This window comes from Vanessa cardui, chromosome 21, assembly GCF_905220365.1.
Source record: "Vanessa cardui chromosome 21, ilVanCard2.1, whole genome shotgun sequence".
Lineage (NCBI taxonomy): Eukaryota > Metazoa > Arthropoda > Insecta > Lepidoptera > Nymphalidae > Vanessa > Vanessa cardui.
In genome coordinates, this window is record NC_061143.1 from 11,226,111 (window position 1) to 11,239,761 (window position 13,651).

Below are 13,651 nucleotides of genomic sequence, written 5' to 3' on the forward strand. Positions count from 1 at the left end.
ATAATAACTCAATAAAATAATATTTTGAAAAAAAAAAATAATAATGTGTTTACTTTATACAATTTTTAAAAAGTCAGATGGAAACAAAAGTATATTTGAAACTTGAGTACAGAAAATGTAAACAATAAGAATTGATTTACGGACGGAAAGGACGAAACCAATCCGGTACGTATTCCACCCGGAGGCCCTGAGCAAACGGTTAATAATATATCTGTAATTGTTGCTGGCAATACACATCCCACGACACACGAGTTTTCTTAAGAGTAATAAAAAAATTTATTATTAAAAAAAATGATTTTTAACAAAAAATTTTTAGTTATATCTATACACACATTGTATACATCATCATTATCATTATATAGTATAAAACAAAGTCGCTTCCCACTGTCTGTTCATATGCATGCTTAGATCTTTAAAATTATGGAACAGATTTTAATGAGGATTTTTTTAATTGATAGAGTGATTCGAGAGGAAGGTTTATTAGTATAATTCTTGCATAACATAGTGGAGAAAACTTTGCAGTTTCAGACCTGTGAAGCCAGGGTGGATCGCTAGTATATCATATCATATACATTTTTATAATATGTAAGTCACGGCTTTACATATTTTTCTATTGACATATGTTGTTTAAACTTACCATAAAAAAATAGAATGATGTCATTAGAATGATTTTTTTTTATCAGATTATATTCAATAACGTGCAGAAAATGTACCAATTAATACTTCAAAAAGTATTTGAAAATAGAATATTATTTTAATTTAATAAAGTGTTAAGACAAAAATGCATACTCATTCTAAAATGTATTACTTTTTTTAGTTTTAACTCTGTATGAGAGCTTTGAAATTAGTGTAAGATAGTTCTAATCTACACCAAAAATTTATATGTACGATTTAATTAAAAGAGACCTACAAGTCTCATTACAGCGAAATATGTTTGAAATTATGAAACGGTTGCCACAAACCGTTTAACGAAAGGTAAAACTACAATTAAAATTGTACTGAGTGTTCCGTGAGGAGTGTTTTGAAATAATAACCATTATTATGTTTGTGTTGTGTCAAGTAATTTTGACGAATTAGATCTCGATTGGTTCAGGTGTTTGGCGGTAGAATGTCTTGTAGGTACGCCATACGAAGACCATACCACGAACAAATCCACAAGGAACTTAACTTAATTACTACTGTGTAGAACTGGGTTTCTTGCCTGTTCTTATTGGATCTATTTGGTATCCGAACCGGAACTGTTGTTACCTAACTTTAAATCCAACATTGTCACATGACGATTTAAAAGTTATTTTATTATATTTGAATCGATATTAATATTATAAATGTCAAAGTAATTCCGTCTGTCTGTCTATGGTTCTTTCACGACCAATCCGGTGAACCGAATTTGCTTGCAAACTTGAACTACAAGAAATGACACAGGCATACTTTTTCTGCCTAACACATGACAATCAATATCCTAAAACACGAACGAATCCGCGGGCGACATCTAATGAAGAATATGTGTATTTTTTTTAAATTCAATTGTGTTAGTTCAAACATTGATAATAGGTGTTATCTCCGTATGAGAAGGCGAGGATCTTTTTAGTTAGGTAAATGTGTGGATTTCCTCACGATGTTTCTTCATCACTGCCGAGTACGATATGATATCACCGAACAGATACGGTTCACTAAGGAACAGAGTGATACATTTTTTTTATGGCATAGGTTGGCGGACGAGCATATAGGCCACCTGAAGGTAAGCGGTCACCATCGCCCATAGACAATGACGCTGTAAGAAATATTAACTATTCCTTACATCGTCAATGTGCCACCAGCCTTGGGAACTAAGATGTTATGTCCCTTGTGCCTGTATTACACTTGCTCACTCACCCTTCAAACCGGAACACAATAATACTACGTACTGTTATTTGGCGGTAGAATAACTGATAAGTGGGTGGTATCTACCCAGGCGGGCTTGCACAAAGCCCTACCACCAAGTATAACATGAACAAGATGTGCGGATTGTACGGTGTATAATTAATAATGATTTAATTTGAATTGACCGAATTATAATATTGAATGCTGAGGTTGTCAAAAAAAGCTGACCAGTGAAATGTATATAATAAAGATATATTAAGATTCTTAATACTCGAGTAAATCCCATACAAAACTAACTAAAAACAACTTTCATCGAGTATTTTAACCAATTATTTTCAAAACATAAATCGACACATTTATTCGTCGTCTATTGCAATTTGTTTTCGACAAATTAATACACGGCCATAACGCGCAATGCCTAAAGGTATAAATAAACACGACCGTAATTTGAATTCCAAATATAACTGATATTGTTACTAGAAAACGTTATGATGGCATAACAATATAGCTTAAGTATAGAGTCCGAATTATATTTTATTTAATTGTTATAGAACTATTCTAGTGACCCGCCCGGCTTCGCACGGTTTTTTTTTATGTTATAGGTTGGCGGACGAGCATATGGGCCACCTGATGGTAAGTGGTCACCATCACCCACAGGCAATGACGCTGTAAAAAAAGGTTGCAATGCTGATATTAAATATACTACAGAATTTCTTACAACGTTCACAGCTTTTTTGTCATTAGCCAATACAATCCGCTACACCTCGTTCCTGCATTTTAAATCTGTAATATCTTCGAAAATATTAATATAAATAACATGCTGTAAAGGACCATATTGATCTATTCGTACAATTTTTCACTATAAATTCGGCTGTATATGTTCGTATGTCCATTGCATATAATGATATATGTATATATATAATACCTACTTTGTGAGTTTTTAGAAATCTATATATAGATTGCAACTTCTAAGGATTAATTAAAGAATATTTATTTTTCAATCACGTTGTTCTTGTAATTAGTACCTTCATCTGTTTCACTTCATAAACGACACTCATATTATAAACGCATATGTAACTATGTCTGTATGTCTGTTACTTCACGGGTAAACCACTGAAACAAATCTTTTTTTGTTCGGTCGGTATAAATACATACGTCACTTATTTTATTCCCAATAGTGCCAACATATTTTTGCAAATTTTAAACATTTCTATAGAGCCTCTCCTTGATCTTGATAGAAATATTTGAAACATTTGCTTCATCTTTTTACAACGCACTTTGTAGTAACACATTCAGACGATTTTGTGTCTGTATTGGTGACAACGTTGGATCAAGGTATTGGGTTAACTTGTCCAAGAAAAGTTTTGCAGCTTAATTGCGAGTTCATTAAAGCATAATTAAATATTTTAATTGAAACTATTCTTGTGTAATTGCTAGTAAAATATTTGTAGAATTTCATTATATTTAATTACAGAAATGTATAGCTAGCATAAAATATGTCGTGAATTTGTAAGGAGGATTAAAATATTGAGCAATAAAATAAAGTTAGTCGATAAAATTTAAAGATGAAATTAATAAACTATAATTGCCTAGAAAGCTTCAAAGTAATATTACTTAACGATAATTATCTAGAAAATGTATAAGATAATTTATTTTAGTTACTTTTAGTGATATTACTTTAACATTAATTCTTATTGTATTTTAAATGTGTTTTTGTTTATTCCTGAAAGGCTAGGTAATTGAATAAATGTTTATTATTTTAGCTTTCATTTTAGATAAAAAGCTAGTTATTTATTTTTAAAACAAGGAATAGATAATTTTGGTGAGTGGTCACCATTGCCAAAGGCATTGATATTTTAAGACATTTTAGCTAACCAATATTACCAATGTGTCACCAAACTTGGATAATAAGATGTTTATTTATTATAAATTATTTTTGTTACCAGAAAACCTGAAAGAAAATATTTATTTATTGAAATTTACAAAAGATTAACACTAAATCAAAAATCAAAATATACTTGATTCAAACAAGCTTTCACATCGCTTTTGATTCGTTAATTCGATACGTTTGATTCATACGCAAAGCTACCAGCGTTTTGGAATGTAGATTCTACTAAGAAAATAGCAAGGTACTCAGTAATTACTCTTTTCTAACATTTTAAATATAACTTCAGTTAAGACAAATATGTCCTGCCTGTAAGTCAACAAGTATACACTCTACGTTTTGTTATCATTTACATATTGTGTTGTTAAATATGCCTGGTTTACTTATGATTTTATTTAACAAACGTATTCTTCAAAAGTTATGCGCTCTTTACAATTTTCAATACACGAGTTTAACTAGCTAGGCTAAGCTATAATAAAAATGAAAACAATAAAACATAAATAAGTTAAGTTAAAATAATTAAAGATGTGGTAAGTTTGTGTTTATGAACAACCTCGCGTATACGGCTTGGTTAGAAAACATCGTGTGTTAACTTTCATGATCATCAACTCACATTAAACTGTCTTGGTAGAACCGCCATTGATTTTATTTATCTTAATTTTAAAGTATGACATCATCAGCATTTAAATATATAAACACTATACTCTTTTTTTCCAAGAATTATAGGGAAATATTAAATTCCTTTTCATTATGACTTGAGCTGAGATGGCCCAGTGGTTAGAACGCGTGTATCTTAAGCGATGATTGCGGGTTCAAACCCAGGCAAGCACCACTAAATATATGTGCTTTATTGTGTTTATAATTCATCTCGTACTCGGCGGTGAAGGAAAACATCGTGAAGAAACCTGCATGTGTCTAATTTCATGGAAAATCTGCCACATATGCATTCCACCAACCCGCATTTGAACAGCGTGGTGGAATATGTTCCGAACCCTTTCCTTAATGGGAGAGGAGGCCTTATCTCAGCATTGGGAAATTTACAGGCTGTTACTTTACTTTTACATTATGACATCCTTACTCTAGTCCCAAAATTAAGGTTCGTTTCATAGTATTAAGAAAATAATAGAATTTTACACAAAACACGCAATAGAAAATTGACAAATTGTCTATTAGGCGTCAAATTCGGCTTCACGTTAACAAACTGAAGTCACTGTATCGAGTTCCTGAGCGTGGCAAGTTATGCTTATAACGACCTAATTTAACTAAGGAAAACTCTTTAGAAAGGAGTTTTCAGTCGATTATTACACCAAAAATACCAATTTTTTCAATTAAGTTTCATGAGTACTTATGAAAAAAATGAATATAATATTTATTTAGCGTCTATACACATTACAATACACACTTATACAGGTCGTGTAAACACATTTTTTTATGGTATAGGTTGGACGAGCATATGGGCCACCTGATGGTAAGTGGTCACCATCACCCATAAACAATGACGCTGTAAGAAATTTTAACTATTCCTTACATCGTCAATGTGCCACTAACCTTGTCAACTGAGATGTTATGTCCCTTGTGCCTGTAGTTACACTGGCTCACTCACCCTTCAAACCGGAACATAACAATACAGGGTATTGTTATTTGGCGGTAGAATAACTGATGAGTGGGTGGCACAAAGCCCAAGCACAAAGTAGCACATGTTTCAGAATTTTATCCGACGAAATTAAACAAGTGTAAATTCTGTGATGCTTCCTAGATTAAAACCCGCAAAAACATCAAAGATTTTCATGTTTTAATCGCTTCATTGGACTTAAGAAATAAGCAACCGAAACCAACTTTGTTAATACTTGATAGTTATTTGATAACAATAATACTCTGACCTAAAACGGATAAATTACTTGGTAATAAGTGAATTCGGAAAGTTCTTAAACAATTAATGAAATAGTGTTATATATGCGTAAGTCCGTTTGTTGTTTAGAGTAGTCTAAACCGATATTTATGAACATAGGGCGCAAGACCAACACCAAGGCGAAACTACGTATGTCCACTATTATACTTATATTTTTAAAAACTATCAAAAAAGATTAAAAATTTGTTCTATAAATATTCTGCAAAATTCATTAAAATATAACACCTCGCCTTATTGCCTCCACTGATGACAGGGCTGGTTCATTTTTTGCCCAGAGGATCGTAATTGCGATTCAACGGGAAAATACCGCTAAAATTTTTGACGCCATTTCACGCGGTCATGATTTGTAGCAACTATTTTAATTATTATTTTTAAATAGCGAAATGGTTGATGTTAATAATTCGAAATAAATTTAAATCAAATCAAGTTTTTTTTTCATATAACAATCTTGATTTAAATATGAATTCAGAAAATTTATAAACGAATAGAATTTAATAAATAATGTTATCATTTAAAATCTTTCGAAAAGAAAAAGTAATTTCCCGTTAAAACATCTTAACTCGAGGAGATTACGTCAAAACTTTGACCTTTGTGTTGTAATTATAAAAATTATGTTGTATAAAAAAACAATTCTCGTTCAAATGAAACACCGCGTGGAATGTTGTACATCTTCAATCCCTTGACCGAAAGAGATTTAAACCGCAATAACATCGCTCAACAAGTGTCGAGATTGCGAGTCATTTTAAATAGAAAATACTTAATTTTCATAGTGTTGTCACTAGTGTATTTTATGTATTTAATTAAATAAAGAACAGAGATATATATCGGATATGTCAGTCGAGATAGCCCAGTGGTTAGAACGCGTGCATCTTAACCGATGATTGCGGGTTCAAACCCAGGCAAGCACCGCTGATTCATGTGCTTAATTTGTCTTTACAATTCATCTCGTGCTCAGTGGTAAAGGAAAACATCCTGAGGAAACCTGCATGTGACAAATTTCATAGAAATTCTGCCACATGTGTATTCCACCAACCCGCATTGGAACAGCGTGGTGGAATATGTTCCAAACTTTCTCCTCAAAGGGAGAGGAGGCCTTTAGCCCAACCGTGGGAATTTACAGGCTATTGTTGTTGTTGTTTGTTGTTAAAGGCTTTGCCGTGAAACTATAAGAGCGAAGATTTCAAACACTTTCTAGATTATAATAAATATATAATAAAGTAAACCAAGTGAGTTACTGTGCGTATTAAATATTAACTTTTCTTAAAAGAAGAGGCGGCCTCTGCCCAATGCTCCACATTCAGAAGTGCTTGTAAATACCTACTTGAGTAAAGTATAGTTTAATTTGATTTGATTTGATATTAAAAAAATAGTATTTAAAATTTATAACTTTAGCCGTCCATTCCTCGACGTCGGTTTAAAAAACGAAAAAGAAAATTAGAATAAAACTGTTCACTGTTTCGCAATCAGTGTTTTAAAATCTGACGATGGCAAGGAGATTAAAACGGCGACATTTACTTTGTTTTTCTTTAAACGGGATAGCCGTTTATTTGTTGCGCTCATTATTGAAATTCCAAAACAAACGCGGTGGAGAATTCGCTAAAACAAAGTAAGTGGAATAAATTAAAACGCGATGTTATGGTTAGTTTTATTGCTGTAAAAGTTAATAAAGTACTTTTCTATTTTTTCAGGTTCAGGCCGATATTGGGCCCAACTGACTACCAACGTCGGCAGAAATTGGCTTTGTTTTCCTTCCAATGCGCCACCAACCTTGGAAACTAAGGCGGTTACGTTCCTTATGCGTGAACCAGAACAATAAGCAATTGCTGTTTTACGATAGAACGTCTAATGAGTACTATACCACTACGGAAACAACATTTTCAGAAATATATGTATTGTAACAGCATATTTGCCTGAAAATTACAACCAGCAACCGTTCATCGTTATTATAAACAAAAACAGTAACTATAGTGCGTAAGATTATATCTATATTAATATTATAAATTTGAAAGTAACTCTGGTTATCGCTCTTTCAGAACCAAACAAACCGCTGAATTTGATTAAATTTGGCAAAATGAACTCCAAGAAAGAAAGACCATTTTTTTGCCTAACATAATATGACGACCAACATCCTAAAACGCTAGCAAAACCGCGGGCGACCACTAGTTGTAATATACAAGCTCTTGGTCTGGTGATTTGCCAACATTGGAAACTTTAAAAAACAAATTGGTTCCAATCTGGATTTGAACATGGAACCTCATAGTTCATGAGTCACAAGACTAACAGATTAAACAATAGAGTATCGTAACTCAACTTACCATTTGTTTTTGAATGTAAAATGGTAAGTTAAGTTTGTTTATTTTCAATAAAGTTTTAAGTGACGAATTAATTGGATGTAATTAAGACGAGTAAAATGATATCTTTATATAAATTTTATAATTTCATGGACTACTAGTAGATTTAAGAGTAACTTATACCGACTTAGGTGTATATTATAATAGTTGTGGCCTGCGAATTCGCTCGGGTTTTAGTCGGTTGGTTGTAATGTGTTAGGCAAAAAAAGCCTGCATGTCCTTGTGTGGAGTTCAAGTTTGCTTCATATTACGTCAAATTCGACTCATTAGTTTGGCAGTTAGAGAGCTAAAGAAAGACAAAGTTACTTTCACATCTATAATATTAAGTATAGATTATATCCGAAGTATTATAATACCTTTGTATTAAGATTTCTTGAAAGAATTTAGGTATTCATTGATCTGAAACTTTGAGTCAAATTGAGCGCTACTATAAAACTAACTACGTTTGGGAAAATCCTCGTAAACTTCATATAACTCATCGATAACTTTACTCTATGGAAGGGTAAAAATTATATTCTATGCTCGTACTTGGTGTTAAACTTTGGTACCGAATTTGATTTTTGGGTTATGTTTAGCTGTGATAGATATAGTTTCGCACTTATGATATTGGTATAGAATATACCAGGCTAGTGGTATATTCTATACCAATATTCTAATAACATATTTTTAAATGATATAATACAATACTTATGAAATCGATAAATGTATTATATCAAATATGTTAAAAATTATTCCATATTATAAAATGACCATATTAGAAAAAACATCCTTTAAAATTAACAAACATGTAACTATGATTTGTATATCTTGTGTTTTGAACAAAAAAAAAAACAACATTTGAGTTGTTTAGCGATTTTTTGATTTGAAACATAAATTGCAACTCCTGCATTGAATATAATATAATATGATGTATTGTTTATATAAACATATAATCTATAGAATATTGTGTACTCTGGACGTGCGTTTAACTTGCAGTGTGTAAGTTAAAGCAAAGCCCACAAATCAAAGTCCAAGTAATATCATAATTTCAAGCACGTACAAATATGTTTGTACTGAAAGTTTATCGGTCAAGCGAGAAATAAGCTTTCGAATATGATATAAAATATGCAAATTGTGATTTTCAAACTTTTAAAAACAAACCTTTATTTTATCCTGTGTTATAAAATTCGCTAAGTTGTTGATTACAGTGTCAAAATTTCGCACGAATCTTTGGTTATTCTGTAGTAATTTAGAACTACAAATATATATTTAGTTGTATTTGTAATTTCAATATGAACTGCTTGAAACTAATGTATATAATAATAATATATGTTACTAATGTTTCATAATATATTTATAAAGAAGATATTCAATACAAGATTATGAGGTCTTATATGTGTGCGTTGTCTAAATATTTTTTTATATTTAATGACATAAAATTAATAACTACCATATTAATTCTTTCAAAACATCAAATTCACGTTCTTTTGATATTTTTACGTCGAAACTCTTAATTACTCTAATCTCCGAACAATGAGACTTCTTTGAAATAAATCAACTTCCACGAATATAACATGTTTGACCTTTTCCTATTTATTTTAGAAAGCAGACGAAAAAATTTGCAACAATTCATGTAATACGCCTCAAAGAGAACAGTTGTGTAAAAATAAATTAATTAAGCTATACCGTTAATGCACCACCAATAAAATGAAGAACTAAGTACTTATTTGCAACGGTATTACTGTTCATGGGTAGACTAACTGTTAAGTAGGCAATTCTACCTGTCTTTTTATTTTGTGATATTTATGTTACTTATATTTTATATAAAATTGTATGCATGGAATTAAGTCTTTTAAATCGCGCTGATGTTTTGTACAAATGATTTATATACTAATATTGTATGCGAGTCAATGAAAATGTTCAAGAGCATGGAAGTTTAATTCATTTAATTATTAGTGTGATCAGTACAATAGTGCAGTGTTGAAACTACCCATATGAGTCTTTATACAACAAACGGCAACTCCATGTAAAATCCTTAAGACGAGACAAAAAACTCCGCATTTTAATATTTTGTTTCGCGCGTGTTTTTATATCACAATTTTCATTTATATATAATAACATTGCGTATTATTTATTATATTATCCTATTTTATAAAGTATTATATACTAGTAGTCGCCCGCGGCTTCGCGTGTAAGGGTGTTGGTTGCCATACGAAAAAAGTAGCCTATATCCATTCTTGTAGTTCAAGTTTGCTTCATAACGAATTTCGTCAAATTCGATTCAGAGGATTGGTTGTGAAAGAACGACAGACAGTCAGATAGAGATAATTTCACATTCATAATAGTAATATATATTTTCCCTGTAATATTTCATTCGACAAATAAATAAATATTTGTTGTTTTGAAGTTATACTAATGAACCATTGTTTATGAAAATTTGTATAAATTTAGATATTCTTCGAATCAGCAAACTGTACAAGTATAAAACGCCTTCATTGGAGATACACTGTATCATTTATGTATTGATATATAATCGAACTATTCAATAACTTTCAACACAAATAGTGACGTATACATATGACATAGAATTAGTATATTAATATATTTTATTCACAATGTAAATATTTTACCGCGTAAGAGAACGCGTGCACTCTTGTTACATAAATCGTTTAAATTTAAAACAGATGAAACTCCATAGTGCAACTGCATCTTTACCAAAAGGTGTATCTCATATATATATTTATTACAGACGAGAAAATAGGCAACTTAATGCTGTAGAAAGAAAGAAAATGAAATATTACAGCGTTAGATGTTTTCTTTGCATCATCAACTATGGGAACTTATATGTTTTGACTGTTGTGTCTGGGGCTTTACTTTTTAAATTGGAATACAACAAATCTGAGTGCAGAACTCAATATTGTTGACTGCTCGTAGAATATATGACAAGAAGGTTGTACAAAATTGACGGGCTTGCACAGAGCCCTACCATCAAGTAAAAGTATATATTATTTTAGTAGTTCTAAATCTCCTTGTATAATAGCCTTGTGGCATAATCCAGCATTGATGAATAGAATACTGCTGGTAAGTTGTATGACATAGATGAGAAGGGCCGAAGATCGGGCTCAGTGAAGGTCACTGTAGTCCACTACTGGACATAATACAGGCTGATCATGATAATGATGAAGATATTAGTAGAGATACAACACTATTTAATTCAAAATTCAGTAAATAGTAACTACTGATATTCATGTCCGTTCTCGGATATTTCGAAACTATGATAGCTTCACGTTTAACTGAATTTGTTTCGTATCAAAAGTTATGAATCAAATTATGACAAACTAGATGAAAACCCGACTCTGCTCGGGTATATAGGTTAATTATTTACTTTTCATATAACAAAATATACTACGACACAACTTAGATGTAGCATCGGCAAAATTCGTAAAACCGATCACATCCGAATTGAGTATATATATATATAGCGACGAATAGCGTCGAATGGCGCGATAGGGAGCTATTTCTATTGGTTGTGGAAATCGGCAATAATCGGTTTTATTTTCATTCAATTGCATTTTCCGATGCTACATCTAATTTGTGTCGTACTATATGTTTCAACAAACGTCGTTATTATCAAACATCTATAAAATCACTTGTAAACGTCAAACATAGCCGCCCGTTGAACTGTCATGTCATTCAATTTTATGGTTTTAATATCGAAATATCTCGATTATACGAATTTTGCGGATACACGTGGTCGGCTATTAAATCATTATTTATAATTGTAGATAGGATTCGATCGAGTCTATCGTAGACCTTCGTGAAATTATTAATCGCAAACATATTTTGATTTTGATGAGACTTTATAGTTTTTTTGAATGGTTCTATACAATTATTTATAAATAAAAATAAATTTAAACGTGTACAGACTATTTTCTTAATCGTAACAAAAGAAAATATGAAGGAATTTTTTTATCATATCGTAAGACTGCCTACATAAACAGTGACCCTTTTCCACGTACATTATGTCTTATTACGAAATACCTTTTATTTAGTTTTACTTTATTTAAGAATAAAATAACATTTATGTATTAATCCACTTTTTACGGGTATTTCCTAGAAAGTGAAAGCAACTAAAGGCTACAATTTTTAAAAGTTTGTATAACTTCTTGTAACTTGGACGTGATCTATGTTGCGTAATTATTTTTAAGAATTTCATTTCCCAATAGAAGGAAGGAAGGTTTTAAGTTTATTTATATATAATAAAAAAATAATTTACAATGGTTTGTTCAAAAAGTCTTTATATATTTTCCTTTTTTTTTTTTTAATTACATGCTTATTTAAAAATTAGCGATCTATCCCCGCTTTGCAATGACACAATTTATTAATAAGGTAGATAATATAAACGTAATTTAACAACATTTAGGAATAATGTAGGTTTTTATGAGTCCTATATCCTACTCTACTCTACGCAAGAAAAACGAGTGATGCGTATTTAAACGAGATCTTTCTTAGAATTGAATCATTAGTTCAGGAGATTGAACAAAACCAAGGAAATTGTATCTTTTAATATACGTGCAAATATTCAAAAATAATTGTTAAAAGTTATTTACAAATTTTGATTGTGTTTGTTCGATTTGTATTTTTATTTTCTTTATATTTGTATTAGTATATTGTGTTTATTTGTATATTGTGTTTTCTTTATACCTAGTGTATATTCAATCTATTATTTATTGAACAGGAATAAATTTCAGTAGTATTATTTCAAAAAAATTAAGAATTCAAATTGGGAATATTAAATATTTCGGTCCTTGTAAAAGTGTGAACAATTTACTTTTAAACCAAACATGTTATTTAAAATAAATTTGTAATAAAATTACCTACTTAAAAGAGTAAAAAGTTTGTTACAATTGAGGACTAAAGCCTCTTTTAACGATAGGATACTCATAACTATAGTATAGTATGTCGTAGATCCGTTTGTAAAAATGACCTTAGAACTCGATACCATTTCTTTGTAATAAAATACAATTGAAACATCAATCCCTTTTAGTTTAATTCGCAGGTACGGCTCAGGTAAGTGTTATTTACATTAGGAGAACACTTTGAAAACAATTTATGCATAATAATTTTGCGTTGTAATTATTTAGTTGTTTTATTTGATTTAGTAGTAATAATTTATAATTAAGTAAAAATATGTTATAGATAAAACAAATCGTATTTTATTTTATTTAAATTAAAGAAAAATATATATTATTTGTATATCGATTACGTTGTGAATATACAAAAAGTTTGATTAAATGTAAATAAACGATATATTTTTTTTGTTTTAAGCCGTACAAAATACTTTGAAACTGACCCTGAATGATCTCTAATATTTCATTACAATAAACATTATTTTGACAGAAAGTCTTTTTTAAAAGTATAGTTTCAAAAGTTACTTACCCGAAAGCCATTGCTACGATTCTACGTTGGTGCTACGTCTGCTACGTCTGCTACAACGCGAGTGCGGTGTTCGAGAGATCGCGCGCCTTATATCTGGGCGGTTCGGACCGCCCTACGGCCCGCCCAATGCCTTATGGAAAATTAAGATTACACATACCGATTTTGTATTGGATTTTATGGGATATTTTCAAAGAGTATTAGAATATTTTAGCCGTATTTTCGTTTAAT

The 13,651-nt window shown here is 30.8% G+C and overlaps 1 protein-coding gene across 1 annotated transcript in view; it reads right to left on the reverse strand.

Annotated features, from left to right (window-relative positions):
* LOC124538857 (myosuppressin-like) overlaps positions 1-13,490 on the reverse strand; it is a 36,565-nt gene extending 23,075 nt beyond the window's left edge. The window contains exon 1 of the mRNA XM_047116090.1: positions 13,424-13,490. Coding sequence (XP_046972046.1) covers positions 13,424-13,434 — 11 coding nt within the window. The 5' untranslated portion in view covers positions 13,435-13,490. The remainder of the gene's footprint in view (positions 1-13,423) is intronic.
* Positions 13,491-13,651: the final 161 nt, after the last annotated feature.